The sequence below is a fragment of the Frankliniella occidentalis genome, unplaced genomic scaffold, assembly GCF_000697945.3.
Source record: "Frankliniella occidentalis isolate FOCC.00 unplaced genomic scaffold, Focc_3.1 Scaffold25, whole genome shotgun sequence".
Taxonomy (NCBI): Eukaryota; Metazoa; Arthropoda; class Insecta; order Thysanoptera; family Thripidae; genus Frankliniella; species Frankliniella occidentalis.
Window position 1 is genome coordinate 1,066,957 of NW_026267155.1, and position 17,856 is coordinate 1,084,812.

At 47.5% G+C, this 17,856-nt stretch overlaps 1 protein-coding gene across 1 annotated transcript in view; it reads left to right on the plus strand.

Moving 5' to 3' along the window:
• LOC113212335 (U7 snRNA-associated Sm-like protein LSm11) overlaps positions 1–13,274 on the plus strand; it is a 22,281-nt gene extending 9,007 nt beyond the window's left edge. The window contains exons 3-6 of the mRNA XM_026430988.2: positions 3,137–3,258; positions 7,382–7,526; positions 11,514–11,770; positions 12,932–13,274. Coding sequence (XP_026286773.1) covers positions 3,137–3,258; positions 7,382–7,526; positions 11,514–11,770; positions 12,932–13,027 — 620 coding nt within the window. The 3' untranslated portion in view covers positions 13,028–13,274. The remainder of the gene's footprint in view (positions 1–3,136; positions 3,259–7,381; positions 7,527–11,513; positions 11,771–12,931) is intronic.
• Positions 13,275–17,856: the final 4,582 nt, after the last annotated feature.

The window sequence follows — 17,856 nt, forward strand, 5'->3', positions numbered from 1 at the left end:
TTGCAAACCATTTTCTTCGCAACTTACGAAGAAAATCGTTTGCAATGCAAACTTGCTTACAATGCTTGAAAATTCTTTGCAAGAATTTCGCAGTGCAGCACTTGACTTACACATGAAGTGCGTACGGTCCAATGACGTTTAAAGCGTCTAGTACACACGAACTGGATTTGTATCTTTTATTCCCAACGACTTGAGGAATCAATTTTTTGGCTCACATTTCTGAGTTTATTTAAACTTTTTTATGCATTCCCTTGTACAAAATTATGGATTTATGTGCATAGATTCCTTCAAACCGAAACGTAGGATTAATTTAGAGCGAACATTTGCGGAAAACCAAATACATTTAACGTATAAGCTTGGAAATTAAGCTCTCTTTTTCTGCCGTGTCCTAAGGATGTATTAGGGTAAGGGTCGCGCCACAACACGCAACTTACCTACCCTTCAAACACATCTACTGCGCCGCGCATTTTTAAATACAAACGGGGCATGCGATTGCGAACACTGAAAAGGAATAACTAGTCGTCAATTTCGCTCCACCTGATGCTGCTTAAAATATACATTTGTAAATAAATAAAATTATTGACATTTTTTGCGCTGGGTGTGATGACTTTTAATCGTTACATAATTTTAAGTGTCACCATATGAATTATTTTGCTTCCTGTCTCTTTTCCCGAAGAGGGTGCAAGTAGGGTTGACCGGGTTGACTGTTATCAAAGCAAAAAAACGGGATGACCCGCATTACGTTTCATTTAATTTTGGCGCGCGGACTCAACGCAATCTGACCGTTTATCAGTTTTAAACTGCCATGCCAACGTTTTCCGGATCCGGAAATATTTTTATACCTGTGAGAGGGCGCTTTTACTTTGGCTGAAAGGGCATAGAGAAGCTTTAACAAGCCCAAGTGTCACCGAACCGAAAGCGCTCAGACCAGACATGTACACTGTCAATAATAAACGCCACATGTCGACGCGTGGCCCGCGCAAAAGCATAAAACCACTGCTTTTCGATTCAGCTGCACTTTGAGGACTTTGGCGAGTACCCTTTCGTCTCCAGCCTCACCGCCTGGAGTCTGGCTGGCTCCGGGCGCTGAAGCGGCCGCGGCGCCGCCTCGCGGAAGGAAAAGGCAGAAAGTGAAAACTAGCCGCGGCTAGACGGCTGGCGGGGGCCGGGGCGGGGAGGTTCGCACGGAGGTTGCTCACCTGAGTGGTACACTGCTTCGTAAAAACAGTCCTCGTTCAAGTTTGAAGAAAAGCGATTTTCTTTTAAAATTTGGTTTTGGTTTCGTGTCTACGCACTGTGAAAGGTTTACAGGAAAAATTTTCTTGACGCAAGTCGTAAAATTACATTTTGTAATCGCTAAAGTACATGCAGTACGTATTGTAAGTGCATACTGGCGAGTAAAAAATGTGCTCTCGTAAATTTACAACTCAAATTATAATTCGAGTTTCCAAACAAAATTGTAAATTTACGACGATATTTTTCACACCCTTACAAAAATAATCAGTACCCAAACAGTCCCCAAACAGGGATCATTCAGTCCCCACGAGCGTACTGTTTGGGTACTAGTCCGGGCGCATGGGGACTGGTCTCAAACACGCCCAAAAGTGACGAAAAAACGCCCTCCGTGTGCCCTGGTCCCGTCCCTTAGTGGGAGGGGACTAGTGCGCAAACAGTGACTGTGCGTCGAGCCGAGCGTACTAAAAGCGTACTAGTCCCCTTTTGCCTGAAACAAAAATTAAATCGGCGCGAGGACTCTTTGCGTACTGGTCCCATTTCCGTCTCCGCGCTTGGTCGTATTCGTTCCCTTGTCCTCTGGTTCCTCGGATTCCTTGCCGGTGATGTCGACGCCTGACCGCTGAGCCAACCTGTAACATGGGGAAGGAGCGCAACCGACAGCCTCCTCTTTCGGGACACAGCCGACGCAGTCCTTGCGCCTGCTCGTGTAGGCGAACGGCTGCGCGCAGAAGAACGCAGTTTTCGACTCTAGCTTTAGGGCGATGCAGCGCTTCTTCAACTTATGCTGAAATATATCTTTGTCTAGAAGCTCACTTCACTACTATCTCGTCAAATAGGTAACTATTTCTCTGGCGGGTCCATGTGCATGCGTTAAAATTAATGTTTGTCAGCAGTCTTCAAAGAGTAGCGACACTTTTTGCACTCTCTCTTTCTGTGGGCAGGAAGCACAGGCCCTTGTAGGGCTTAAAAAGTGCATCTTATCTTTAATTTTTTGTCGTTATTTCTATTGAATCAGATAGGGGTGTCCGTCAGTGACGGCACTGAGAGGTGCTACGTATTGTTGCCAAACGCCCTAGAAGCGTCTTGCAAAAACACGTCTAGTCGTATAGTAATGTGCTTCAACAACCCGTAGCACCTCTCAGTCGCTCACAAATGTCATCTGACGGACGTTTTTTTTACAATTTTTGTCTAGAATTGCCCCACTATAATTTCATGGACCCCGCGTAAATTAATCCTCAGCTGATAAGCGAGTTGCGATATTATTGGGTCTTAGCCGAATGTGTTCGAAGGTTCTTTCAAGTCCCTACGCCACCTATATTATTAGTCTTGCATAGTGACTGTTTGAGCGCGAGTCTCTCGGTACGGGTACTGTTTGAGCCCTAGTCCCGCGGCACGCGTACTGTTCGAGCCCTGGTCCCGCGGCACGCGTACTGTTTTGAGCCCTAGGCCCCTCCGGTGAGTATCAAAAGCGCCCTAGTCCCGTGCGACGCGTCCTCTTCGCGCCCTAGTCTCCTCCGATGAGTACTAAACGCGCCCTAGTGCGCGCGGGACGGTCACTCTTTGGGGACTAGTGCGCTCGGAAAGGGTACCGCGTGGGTCCTAGGGCGCTGATCAAGCGTACAATAACGCGCACTGGTCTCGTCTGGGAGACCGAAAAGCGCACTAGTCCCACAGCTCAACGGACCTCGCAGCGCACTAGTCTCACAGCGAACGTACTGAATGGGTCCTGTTTGGGGACTGAATGAGACCGTTTGGGGACTGTTTGGGTACTGATTATTTTTGTAAGGGCAGTGACGTAAAAAAAATTGGGTCTATAATATTTACAGCAACGCTCACGTTTTTGCGCAATATCCTCGAATGTGTCACTGGCTAATATATTATATTTTTCTTTTTGTTTCAGAAATGATCCCAGCCAAGAAGAAGGCCCCTAAAATGAACTTGCTGAGTCGGATGCCCGCGGCCCAACCCCCGTTCCAGAGACTGTGGGAGACCATGGAAGGTCCGGCGCGCTCCAGAGTCAGGGTAGGCAACTCACATATTTTCTCCCAAAATTGTTTAAGCTCAACTCTTGTACTCAAGGTGGCTCACCAACTTTTTAATTTCTCTCACTTACCTTATAAGTACAACCTCGCACTACCTTGTACTACCTCGATCTACCTCATCTACCTCATCTATCATAATAAAATGCAACTGTATCTTTTACAGTAAGGACGCCCAGATATTGTCAGAAAACGTGATATAAACGTTGTAAAATTCTTTATAGTATATTGTGTATCCGTGTATCCGCCATATTGGCAGGAGTTTGTTTTTGTTTCGTCGTTGGGCTGACCGGACCGGACCAGGCCGGACCTTGGTCGGACAAGGACAAGGACAGACCCCCCTCTCTGCATCTGTCTCTGTCTCTTTTCCTCTCTCCCACACCCCGCTCCGGCCCGGCGGCCCCGCCCAGGGCCAACGCCAGGTGAAAACGTCACACCGACGCCGACCCGAAAAACCAGCCAAGTCGCTTGGCATTCAGGGTACCACCAAACATGAGAAGAAGAAGAAGAAGAAGAAGAAGAAGAAGAAGAAGAAGAAGAAGAAGTAGTTCATGTAACTAATACAAAGCGATACAAAGCTTCTCCTAGTCCATGATGTCGTCCGAAAGGACTCACCGCCTGAGTCCTTGCTCATAATGGACTTTCTATCTCTTTCTCTCCCACCATTTCCTCCCCTGTCTCTCTCTTTCTCTCACTCTCTGACTCTCTTTATTTCTTTCCCTCACTCTCTATGTCTCTCTTTCTCTCCCTCTCTATCCTTAATTACAGCGGGCGGACTGTGCCGAGTTTCGGCGGAGGAAGGCCGCCGTGCAAGGCAAGGTGAGGCGGTGTGGTCCGCCGGTGCAGCGCGTGGAGGGGCGGGGCGGGGTGAGGCGGGGCGTTGCGGATGGAGCAGAATGTAGTAGCAAGGTGGCGGCCACATTTCGTCCTTGCTCACGGTCCACGCCCCGCCCCACCCCGCCACTCCTCGCCACGCCCCGTCTCGCCCCACCACACCCGCGACAGCACGCACCTTGTATGGAAGTTCCTCAAACAGACCTCCGGATCGCACTCGGCGTGTGAGGGGGATATACTTTTTTGGGCCGGGCTGCTCGTGTATTGTAGTGCGTCGGGGCGTCGGAACAGTACCTTAAACAAATTTTCTCAACTATAAATTACAACGAACAATCGACTCATAAAAATATTTAAATATGAAACATGCAATACAAATTTACACTGTGACAAAATTTTCGTACCCGGTACAGGAAAATTTTCCATGGAAGATGTCGTGTACAATTGTAATTCAAAATAGTAAAGTTTACAGGAAAAATTTGCACAGTTTTTTAATTTTGTTCAAAATAGGCCGTTTCAAACTGTTAAGTTATAAATATTGTTTTTCTGTTTTACAAGTTTTAGCGTTTAGCATTATTACGGGTAGTCTCCTTGACTATCAGACTGCATCGAAAATCCAAATGTGTAAGTGTCGCACACTTGTAGGTGTGTGAACAACATTCGTAGTTCAATACAAATAGAGGCACAAGTGTATGAATTTCAAAGCAAAATTCACACTTTTACTCTTCAAGTGTACGACACTCACACACTTTGGGTTTCCGGTGTGCGGGAGCGTGTGGGGTCGCGCCCGTCACGACGGCGATTGGCCCCCACCCGGCCCGGCAGGCCCTTGTGCCGGGACCTGCGCCGGAGGAAGCCACGGCCCACGCAAAGACCGGCAGGGAGACTTCGGCGCTCTTCCGCGTCCCGAAACTGATAACCTTGTCCCCATTCGCCTAGGCATGCCCTCCACCCCGGGCCGGAGCGTGCGGTCAGGAGTGAGAGGGACACGAGTCAGGCACTGTCAGAAAAGAAGCACGACACGTACTGGTGAAGTCCATGCCTGGTCGCATTGCACTGAGTCAAATATAATGGGGTACAAAGTACAATATTCTTTAACATGGAGTCTTATGGGCACTATACCGATAAACTAAGTGGTGCAACTGCTCAACCCGAAAAAAAAATTGTTCCCACAACTAACGGCTCTGTTAACATGGACATAACATACAATTTTATTTGCAGGAGCAAACAATTTGCTATGGGAAGCAAAATTCTGCTGCCACAACATAGCGACGCGCTGGTTGTGGCAGAAGAATTTCGGTTCCCATTTAGCAATTTGTTTGTTCCCGCAACTAAAAATTATCTGTTATGTCTATGTTAACAAAATCGTTAGTTGTGGGAACAAATTCTTTTTTTTCCGTGAACCTTGTAAGTGTGCAACTGCAAGATAAAAAATCGGTTGAACACTTACTTATATTGAACGCTCACTGGGTAGGAAGTGCTCAACAGAGGAGGTGCACACTTGCAAGTGCACACCTACCGAGTTGAATACTTGCAAGTATTCAACTTGCAGTTGCACGCTTGAAAGTATTTAACTTGGAGTTGCACAGTTAAAAGTTTTGCCAGTTGCACCCTTAGTTTATCAGTGTAGTGTAAAACAAAAAAAGTTCAACGATCATGTGCCTCATTTCTACAAACATACCATACCGTCCATTTGTTGTACTTTAGTACATTATTTTTGATAGTGTGCCAAACATGATTTATTTCAATTGCAGTGACCCCTTTGAAAAAACTTGTTTTGCATTTTAATTTCAGTTTTGGGAAACGCGGGGGGAAACGTTTCTTATCAGAACCCGGACGCTGCGAGTGGCGACTAATATTCCGTTGATTTCCGAAACCTCTGAGTCTGGCCGTGCGTTGGAGTGATTCGTTATCACGTTTTTCCTCAGGCGGCCGCCTGCGAGCTCGGAGGTAGCCCAGGCAGCACTACGCGGGTATCGGGCGGCTTGCCGACCTCCCAACCGCAGGCGGCAAATCGCTGCTCAGATCGTATGGACTGAGTTTTGTTCACAGCTTCCTGATTTCTTGTTTAACCCACGCATTTTAAATGCGTCCATGACGCACCAGTATAAAGAAAATTGTTCATACCAACGTTTTAAAAAGTGTGTAAGCGTAGCACGCGCGCAGGAACCAGTAAGCTGTGAATAAAAATGTTCACAAGACTTTAGTGTGGACGACGGGGTAACACGGAGGGGCATGGAATTTAATTAAGATTGGCACACAGAGTGCGTGGTGGCGCAGGATGGACATCTTACATTTGTATTTTACCGAAGTTATCATTAGTTTGTTGATCTTTGAAGGCCAACTGCATTAAAAATATTTACAACAATCGAGCACAGTTGTAAGTTTAGTTGCTGAAGATGCACTCGTTTGTGTTCTCATGATATTGCACCGAGTTGTGGGCCCCCTCGGGTGACTCGGCACCTCTCCTTGACCGCGAGCAGACGGAGGCGCGCCAAAAACTTTTAAATGGCTCGCACGCGCGCGCCCGCTGCGCAGGGAGACCAACTACCCACCGAATCAAATAAAGATGCTGGCCTCCGCCAAACTGCTGGTCTCCAGGAGACAACCACTCTAGTCCGCCAGGAATAATTAAAAGTAACTACTGCTGCCACATGGATTTTCATTGTTCACCTAAACTGCCATATTATTATTTGTTGACAAGTTACTATCAAAATGCGAAGCTACACACTCGGGCTGTGAACTTCCAGGGAGTTTGAGGTTCTTATCTTTGCAAACTTAGGAGAAAAACTGGTACGACTCTTAGCTTTTAGGAGTGCTAAAAGTGCCACTACAAATTAGCAGCCCTGCAGAGGCAATAAAAAAGAGGATCAATTTATGTTCACTTATTAGACAGTATCGTGCCTTTGTAAACGCAGTAAAATTTTGCCACTTTTAAAAGGAACTAAGTCTTAGCTTTCTTTTTTCCATCTATTAAAGACATGTCTAAAAACATATCTGTTTGTCTACTACTGCGTTAAAGAAAATATGCAATATTAATGACAACTTGTGCTCGTTGATAGTTGATAAAATACATGAGTGAAAATGTTTTGTTTTTCGTGAGATTATTGCATCGTCCCCATCATCGTCCCTGTAGCTTAAGACTTTTTTGTTAATTTTTTTCAGGTGCTGCTAGGAAATGTGTTTGCATGTGTACCCAACCACTTCTAGCCAAGGACAAAAATATCGGTTCGTTTTTGCATTCCGTCTGACGATTCTGTGTTACACTCCTGCAGGTGGTGACAAGGGATGCGTGTGGCGTACACGGCCGGCTGGAGGGCTACGTCGAACTGTTCGACAAGCACTGGAACCTGGCCTTGAGTGACGTCACGGAGGTCTTCTACAGGTCGTCGCCGGCGCGCGCCAAGGACTACTTCCAGGGTGAGCACTTGATACGCACTTAACGATACGGGGCTCACCTGGCAGTTCTCTCAATAATCTTTTTACTACCTGATTGATACGCGATGCCACTCCTTGGCGGATTAGTACCTCAGGATCCTCACCTAAAAAAGACAAAATATAAATTAGTAACGCTAGTTGGAAGGTTTAGCAGCAGTTCGCAACGAAAGCTGTCAATGTTAAAAAGATTTATTTGATGTGGCTGCTGTAAAATCTCTGCATAGCTACTTTTGCATTTCCAAATTCACCATCCAACAAAGAATAACAAGATTAGCACTCCCAATAATTGACTTTTGAATGGCAATGCCAAAATGTTGGCATTCAAAGCAGCCCCATAGAGTAATGAAATTGTTTTATTTTCTAGTGGCGGATGCACTGGTAAATAAAGTGTTCAAACCTAAAATACTTTAAAGTGTGCCTCTGCTAGTTTTACTGTGCCATCGATTGTACACTTTAAAGTGTGCGACTGTTGTCAGTTGTGCACTGAAAATTGTTATCTCCTCTGTTGAACACGAACACTTCCCAAACATAGTGCATCCAATAGATGAAAAGTGATCAACAGAGGAGTTGAACTCTTAAACTTGCACAATAACTACCGACATATACACGGAAAAAAATATGTAAGTTCGCACAGCTGATATGTTTGCTGATATCGTGACAAGCAACTTTTAAGCTACCGGAGCTAATAATTGACTCCTGTGTGCAAGAATTAGCTAGGGCAGCTAATGCTTATCTGTATTAGCTTTAGTGCTCGTTCTGGTAGATTATCCCCAATCAACTGAAGCAGACATTGCATTTGCTCCTGCAGGTAAAGCATTAGCTCTCACAGCTGATACGTCGCTGTGACAGCAAACGTTTCGCTGTGGTAGCCGAAAAACTTGCTTGTCACGATATTAGCAAACACAAATGCTAAGGCAGCTAACATTTAGTTGGCTTAACTTACATATTTTTTTCCGTGTACACTCTTCCAAATGCACAAAATAACCAGTTGAACTCTTTAAACTGGTAGTTGAACACTGTAAAGTGCTCAACTGGTAGTTGAACACTTTATTCATCAGTGTTGTGGTTTTCTTGCCGACTCCGGTGCCCCATTCCAGCGCCGCGCATCTTTTCCTCGTGCGCGGGCCTGGCGGGTCCTTGGGCCCGAGTCCTTGACCGCTCCTCGCGGCGCGCTCGCTCTTCCGGCACATCCCAACATGGCTAGTCGCGCCTTTTTAATCCCAGCCAAAGAGTTTTGCCGTATCAGCGCGCGGCGTAAGCCGAGTCCATTCTCAGCAGCGGACTCCATATAACAAACAATTACTTCAAATATCTTTGGCCTTGTCTTGCCGTCTTGGCTGTATCTATACCTTTTGAGAATGTTTAGTTGGCCTTTCGGAAGCAATGATTGTTGGCGTACTCCTGTTGGCAAAATGATTTGCCAAGTGCACCGACGACTGACACCAGAAATTACAAAAAGGGGCTCACAATCACGTTATCACTAACGCGCGGGCGATCGTTAACACTAGAACGCTTTTTTTAAAATTATGAAAACCCACTCTTCGAATGTTTTCTAGAAATGTCATGCTTTCTTTGAAATGTTATTGTTTATTTCTACGATTCATTAAAATCATCAGTATATTTATCAATTTCCTGGAAAGATCTAGGAGGTGGGGGAGGAGGGGGAAGACGAGGCTAGGAGGAAGGGAGTCTGTGACGTTACCACCCACGGAGCGTGCTGCAGCGTGCTGCAACGCGATGCAACTGCTTGGCTGCAAAAGTGCAAGTGAAAGCTGTGCGCGCCATGCTGTCCAGCCCAGTCTAGCGGGTCGTGAGGAGGGGAAGGAGGGGGGGGGGGCGGGATCTAGACGGCCGTGCGGCTATTGGCAGTGGAGGCCAAGCGGTCCGCGCACCGCTGGGGGCATTACTTCCTCTATCTGTCTCGCTCTTCTCGTAGCTCCCCCCACGCCTCTCTCTCTCTCTCTCTCTCTCTCTCTCTCTCTCTCGTTATGTCTATTTACTTATCTATTTACTTATCTATTTACTTATTCTGCCCAATAATTTACCTTAAAGAAATTGACATTTAATGCATTTATTGTACTGCTGATAGTCCGAGCTATATAACAACTGGCGCCGAGTTGAGATGCCTCTTCACTGGATCGCTTCTCTTTCAAGTCGATCCAAAAAGACCTCTATCACCCTTTGGCGCCGAAGTCGTGCGCCTCTGATTTACGACGCATTGGATCTGCAGCGCCGGGGTGCAGTTTGTTGCAGTGACGGATCCACCGCTTGCACAACAACTGCAGTATCAGGATGCAGAGGTGCGGCGCGGTGCAGCGCGGTGCACCGCCGCGCCACGCCGCGCCGCGGGCCGGGAAGGGTTATGCAGCTCTCGAGTTATGCAGGCCGTCGCATAACGCCGGCTGCGCAGTGCATACAAAAGTGCTAACGAATTTATTTCAAGTGGTCCGCTAGGGCCGTGCCAAACACTTTGCAAACATGTTATTGCGGTTTCTGTCCGATCCGCTGTGCTGGAGCCAGTTCGGTTTTTGGGGGGTAGGGATTGTTGTCCTCCTCTTGTACTTCTTTAGCTTGCAATCAAATATGATTTTAGTACATTGCCACTTTTGCCTGTCGTTGCACTTGCGTTTTCTAACGAAGTGCAAACAATCGAACAGACTTAATTATAGTTAAAATTTCAATGCAGCCCGTCAATTGTTTGCAAATTTGTTTTTGTTTTTTAAATGCATGTAAAACCGGGGAACTCTTGGAATTACGTGTACCCAGACCCAAGATCCGGGATACATGGGGAATCGTGTGTATGCACGGAGTTATTCGGAGTAATTACCTCCAAAACTATGAAGACAGCAAAGAGAAGATGATTTGAAATCTGTTCCTCATGTTTGTTTGTTTGTTTTTTTTTCTGCCAATCCTCCCTCATCGTGTACTGAATACTGAGAACCGCAAATTTCGTCTCACGAAGCCTGTTACGCAAGACGTGTAATTCGGCTACTTTTATTTATTTTTATTTGTTAAAAATTTACTTTTCCCTCGTATTAATTTTTCCCTTGTATTTATTTTACCCTGGTATTTATTTTACCTTCGTATTTATTTTAAAAACGTGACGCATGAAGATAAATAATGGGAGATGGACGTGTAAGACTCTAGCCGCGGCGCACATAGCCTAGCCGTCCCGCCGGCGAGTCATAGCCGAGGCACAGCGGCTGCATAGCCTTGCAGCGCTGCACCGTACTCCTTCCTGGGTGACTGCCCGGCCTTCTCACATTCCGCCCTCGTCTATGCAGCCTCGCACCGGGTTCAAAGTAGCGATGGGATTTTTTCACTTTGTTCGCTGGCAAAACAAGTGTTTAATGTTGCACTTCAATTGGTGTTTAAGTTGAAGTAGTGTGCTCTTTCTCAACACATTACGCCATTACGGTGCTAGCTTAAACGTCAATTGGTGTTTGAACTTTCGACACTTCCGAAAAGTATAGCAGCTGCACACCATATGGTTCCTACAGATTTGTGAGTGTCCAAGTCTGCATCGTGAGTTGAACACCATGTAATGTTTAAAATCATAACTTGCGCACGTTGGTGTTTAAATTATGAGCTGCAACCAGAATCGACGGTTTTAGCAGATGATAACTTAAAACGCCCAGACTACAAATAAAAATATATAAATATTTATGTAAAGTCAAAGTGTCAACTAGATATAAATCTCCTTAATTACTGACCAGCTAACTAAAATAAATGGTGTTAAGCCTACTGTTATACACCTGCTGGATTACAAAAATTTTAGTAGTTAAAGGCAAGGGGGGTTAGGCAGGGAAGAATTAATCGATTCTGCTGATTGCTTGGTGCATTTTAAACCATTTCTTTATGTTTCGAGGCATTTTCGTGTTTCTTTGATATTGCTTTATGAGCATGTACATTTTTAAACTTTGCTCTTTCTATGCTTTAGCCATCACCATCTGAAATCGTCTGTTGCAGCGGATGATATTGTTCGGGAGGTGACGAGCGACCTAGCGGAGGTGTGCGTGTCGCAGCCGGTGGGCCGGGGGCGCGGCCGCGGCCGGGGGCACGTCGGCGCGGGGCCCACGACGGGCCTGCCCCATCCCGCGGACCTGGTGCCGCTGCGCGAGCTGCAGCACGGCCGGGGCAAGGGCCGGGGGAAGCGCTCTAGGGAGGAGCTGGCCGACTGGATCCCCCTGCCCAAGGTGTTCTACAGGGCGTGCGGCAAGCGACAGGTGAGCCCTACTAAAGACAGAGGTGTTTGGGGTTATTGGAGTCGCACCTTTAAAAGATGTCAGTGCTTTCACACCCAGATAAATGCTCACTTGTTTTAAGCACATTTCGATAAAGCTCACAGCTCTGTGCGTGATACAAAATCATTCTTCTGGGTGTACAAATGCATTAAAACTAATAATGGCACTAAATGGTAGCAAATTTACAGCTGTTTATGGCCTTTTTTTACAGAGGCATACAACTCAAAGTTCATCTAACACCCACCCTTTCTGTTCTATACACCCGGTAAAAGCCCGCTCTTGCAACAAGGAATTTACTCATTAGCCCAATGCAATGCAATACTCTTGCATTCAGAAAAGCACATTTGTGCTACGGCAAATACATATATACACTAATTTTCTACACATTTTGTACCTCACAAAACTTGTAATTTCTTGAGACGAACGGCAGTTTGAGGCGGTAGTTTCGGTCATGTCTGCTGTTCCTTGCGCTGTGCTTTCACTCCTAAGTTGAATTTCATCACCTGGAGAATTCTTTCTTTAAACTAAAGAAAGATAAGCAAAACTTTCATCTTCTACATAGTCATACAGATTGTGTTCCCTTGAAGCATTGAGCCTTTTCTGGTCTAAAAAAAGAAGAGTTTTCAGTACGTATAGGCTTTACTTTTAATTCAGAGAACGCTTCTTTGAATCGTAGAAGTCTGTTTTTCATTCATAATAAGCATTTCTTAAACTCTGAATTAAAGCTCCGATTCTCTGGGTGATTTGCTTCTACGTGTCCGTTAACGATTCGTCGAAATAAAAAAACCTTGTGTGAGAATAACAAGAGACGGGCTCTTGCAAGAAAGGATCGTTACAGTGAAAAAACGAGTGTCACTGCACTTGATAGAGTCCCGCCATTTGAAGAGCTCGATCCGCGACAGTTTTAACCGCACTGTGCGCCCCGCTGTACTGACCTGGCCTTGAGCGACACACTGCTCAATGTCGGCACCCTGCCGTCCACGCAATCAGCGCTCTCATAACGAGCTCCAGCGGGAGCCTTGGCCGCCCCGAGAGCGTCCCACGCTTTATTCTAATTTTCGATTATTCCTAGTTCGCGGCCGCGTCTATATACATTATTTTTATTTGTTGTTGATTGTTATCGTTGATTGTTCTGATCCGCAGGAGTGCGTGCGGCACATCGGTCAGCTGTTCGTGCGTGGTGAGCACGTCGTCTTCGTGCAAGTCCTCACGGTGGCGGAGCAAAGCAGTTCAGATTAGGTGGAGAATATTTAATTTTTTGAAATACGTTTTTTACAACACATCTTCATATTTGATGATCTCCGCACTCTATTTTCGGTTAGAGTGATATCGGCTTACTGTGGTGTAAGTTCGTAGCTGTTCCAATCTGGCCAGGTTCAGCAGTTGTTAAGACTGACACGTAATTAGTGCTACCTTAGAATTTTGTACAGTTTTTTTTATAAGTCATCGCCGACAAATACATTGTTATTTTTTTTGTTAACTGTGACAGCCGTCTTTGTGTCATTGGTGTGTAGGGCACACTCTCCAGACGTGGGTTACATTTATCATACCACCCGTGGGTCCGATATGCACTCATAGGGACCCCATGATATTAATATCCCTGGGGTGCAAAATCATGGCGTCGCTATGATTCACAGAAGTTGCCCAACAAAGTTTATGACGGGTGAACATGAATGTTATTTGTACCCCACCTCAGCGTATGGAATGTGCAACGACCCCTAACCTTTTACAAAAAAAAAAGAGTCACGATCATTCACACGTTTATCGGAGCGATAGGCGAAAAGCTTTGGGAGCGCGACGCACGCTGCTCCCCACCACCCCGACCTCCGCCCGCTGACACTGCACGCCCAAGGCCGTGAGCAGAGGGAAGCAAGGCAGTGACAGAAGACCAACATCTTCGGCGCTGAGCTGCGCTGAGCCCGTTCAGAAATAGTGGTCGTTTATCGCCCCCGTGGGCGGCGGTCGCGAGCGGTCACAAGGTGAGGGGAGGAGCAGCGCCGACCAATAGTAAACCTTGAACGCCCGGGGCGGTGCGGGGCGGCGCTCCATAATAGCCAACCTTACAACTCGCGCGCGTTATTTTGGTTGTCAGGTGACAGGGTCACGCCGCCGAGGGGGTGGTCGACTCGTGTGCGTAACCCTGGGCGAGCGGACGTACTCCAGGTGTGCTCCACCTCCGCGCCACCTCCAATACTCGGGATGTACTCAGAGGCTCTGAAATCCATGTTGCTTTTATTGGAAATTGAACTCAAATAAAATTATAGGTCGTTGCCAAAACATTGCAATAACGTGGTATCACAAAACCTTGAGATAACTTGATAGAGCATTGCAAACATTTTTGTTTTCCTACACCTTTTGCACCTTTGGTCGCAATTCAGTTTGCGATGGCAAGTTGTCATGCTCTTAAATATGGGACTCGCAAAACATAGTTATCTCAAATTTTGCTTGTTGAAAGTTTCGCTAAACCAGCCTCAGTAGAGTCTGTAAACACTAAAATTTCAAATGAATTTGTTTACTCATTCTTACGAACTTTTGTAAGCCAGCTCGCCGCTTTCGCCTTTTTAAAGGGGGGATCTTAGTGTACATCGGAACTAAAGCAGGACTGTTTCTATGTAATTGTTTGTAAAGAAACCAGTGCACCGGGGGCAACATGGAATGCACCATGTATTAAATACTACGTTCAGCTACCAAGCTACCAGGCTACACAAGCGTATACTTCGAAGAGTCACCACTGGTGCGCTGTTGACTCCGGCTCCGTACTTGCGCGTGCGTACACCGCCGTGCCATCCGCTGCCCTGATCAGACGTTCGCATGGCCACAATGGGCGGGCGGCGCGCGGCGCGGGGCGTTGCAGTGTTTAAAAGCGGCGGGATTCCCGAAATAAATCCCTGTGACCGCCGCCGCCCTGCGCCGGGCCCGCCGGCCGGCCGGCAGCGGCGTGGCCTACGAATCGCCCGCCCGCGTCCCGCCGCCACGGCTAAGGCGGAGATGATCCACAAACTAGCCGCTTCTGGCCTGCATCCACAATAAACCAACACTGAACTAACATCGGACGCAAGGACGGCCCCCGCCTGCCCGTGCCCGACTTGGGCCAACCCTAACCTCCCCTCGAGTGTGACTGGCCTCACCTTCTCGCTTATTCAGACGGATGCGCCGCCGCGGCAGAAAAGTGGCTGCCTTACCTTCAGTTGAATCCTTTCTCGAGTTCAAGTCGCGCCGCGGGTTTCCGCCTCCGAGTTCTCTACGAGGTCCTCTCCCGGCCCGGTCTCTAGCCAGCCACTCCCCGTCCAAATTTAACCCGCCATTGGAGGTTAGGGCATGTCAGTCGCGGTGCAGCGCGCGGTGCTCAGTCTGCACCGAAGCACCCCAAGGCCGTCCGCAAGACCCTCTCGCCAAACTTTGTCACGCAGTTCTCCTCCCCGTAACCTGGCTCACACCGCGCCCCTTGTTCCGTCTCAGAAATCAAAGCGTCCAAAGTGCAACGGGGCGTCTGTACCGTTCTCGGCGACCAATACAATATAGCTCGCGGGATTCTAAACCCACCACGACTTTTCCTACAGAATATGTCATTATATGTCATGCCAACCTAACCTGAAAAACGTCACAACCCTGACTCGCATCGCATCACGTTGGAAACCATGCCCAGCCGTCGGCCGTACTCTATAACCCCACTTTTGCAAAAAATATATTTTAAATAAGAAATGACCCTTGCGGCGAGATGCTTTCCTCCGCCGCCATCCTTGAATAGTCCCGCCATAAAAATCCGCGCGCGGGAGCGGGAAAAGCCGGCGCATGCCCCCGGCTCGCCTTGAGATGACTGACAATGACAATCGAGCCTGGCCTGGCTGGCCGGCCGGGCTTGGCCTCAGGACGACGACAGTCGCACTGACGTCAAATGGGGTGACGGAAGCACGCTGCCGGCCGCCGGGCAGCCGCGTGAGGGCAGAAGGTAACGGAGACACGACCGGAACCTCTAGGGGCCGAAAAACGCATTCCGCACTCGAAAGTTTTTACGAGAAAATTTGCCTCTAGTGATTTCTAAAGTTTTTCGCTGTTACATAAGAAATTATTTAGTATCCCTAAACGTTTTGCTAGTATTACTAAACGTTTTCCTAGTAATATAATTACGTTAATATTAAAGAATTTCTAGATTATGTACAACAGCGCAAAACTTAAGCAATTAGTCTACCAGGCAAATTTTCCAGTAAAATTTTTTGATGCAGCGATTGCTAATAAGTTCTGAAAGCTCCTCGAGGTGCAAGTTTTTATAATCCTTAGCATACTAGTCGGATTACAAGTAAAAGTACGTCTGTTTTCCTCGTTCGGCAAATGACGGGGGTAGCTCGGCGCCTGCGAGAGGCAGGGTAGGCCACCCCGCCGTACACGCACGCACTGCAGGCAAGATGTTGCCTACCTACCAGGCGCTATGAGAACTTCCATAAGCCCAAACTGGGCCTGGGCAGCATGTTGCTTGAACGACGAATGACGCGGACGCGTATTTTCGGAGGATGAACCGTGACCCTACCACAATAAGGGTGGCAATTGAAGCCTAAGAACGAGTATATTCACAGAACTTCATCAATTTGTGTTTTACGTTTCACTTGTTTTGACTTTTTGTCCGCCCTTCGGCGCACGGTGCACTAATACTTGTCAGACAAGACCATCACTTGATGCTGTTTGACAGCACCCCTATGCCTGTGTGTGAGTGTGTGTGCATTTTACTCGTAAATTTACTGCGCGTTGGCGCGTCAAACTGCATTTTCGGTGGCGAGACAGCCACCTTTCGCGCTGCGGTCCGCCTCTCATTTGGCAGCTCTCTCTCTCTCTCTCTCTCTCTCTCTCTCTCTCTCTCTCTCTCTCTCTCTCTGCACATTATGGCAAGTCACTGTCTAGGACCGGCCGTCGGCGTGCTGCCCGCCGCTAGGCTAGGGGCTGCTGGGCGGGAAGGGGAGGGGGGCAGGCTTTGTCTTCTGCCCTCGTTTGCTACCCCAGGAATGCCGCGCACACTGTGAAAAATCTTCCATTCTCGGTGGAATTTGTAAAATATGAGTTCTCCCCGGCCTTTTGGCAGGCCAGGAAGTTTGCCAAACTGATCTGTGTTTGTGATTGTGTTCAGTGCTTCGATTATCTTTGATTCTGAATTACTTCAAGTGCCAAAGACAAAAATCTCAATCAAGAATCTATCTTGAAAGCAGATGATACAAATTTAAGAATATGTCTGTTTTCAAATTTTCTCCTGGATTCCCTTGGTTTTTAAGGTATCATCTGCTAAAAAGGAAAGAAACAGAAACAAAGTCCTCATAATTAATAAAGTTGTATTTAATAAAAATATATGCACCGGTTTAGTCAGTCGAATTATTGGTTGAGCCTGTTACTCCTGTGACTTGAAAAAGAACTTTACCACCACCCCGAAAAAAACTGGGAAATTTTTAGTCAGAGTACCATTTTGTTGGTGGTCTAGGTTCTTAGCTGCAAAACGAGTTGATTCATGTCAACCAAAATGACCTTTTTTTCCTTCCCCCCCTTTTTTCTGCAACATTTCTTTTTCTGTATTCTGCAACCTGCACAACAGATGAGACGGAATGGCACGCTGGCCTGACCAAGACGGAGTACTCAAGTCAGGGTCAAAAGGCTGCGGCCAGCCGGACGGTCACACGCGAGGAAGGGAGAGGGGAGAGGAGAGGGGGGGGGGGACGAGGCGCAGACAGTCGCCGTGCGTTTCATGACCACCGTCTCTCTATCCTTGAACTCGGGTGGGGGATTTCTGCAGCCGCGCGCCCGCGCGCCGAAAAATGCCCACGGCAAAGAAAAATGTGGAGGGGGGCGTTGCACGCGCGAGGGCTCGAATTTTAAAGTTGCGGTTAGGAAAGTTGCGGCTAGAAAATGTAAGAAACTAGCAAAGCTAGACGAATGTTGGCAGGACTTATGCCAGCGCGTCCGCGCGCCCGGGAAGACAATGCTCTCGGCGCGTCCCGGTCGACACGACACCTGTAGGGGGGGCTGGAGCCTGACGTCACCCGCGCGCGGGGGCCCGGCGGCGGCGGCGGCGGCGAGAGAGAAAGAGAGAG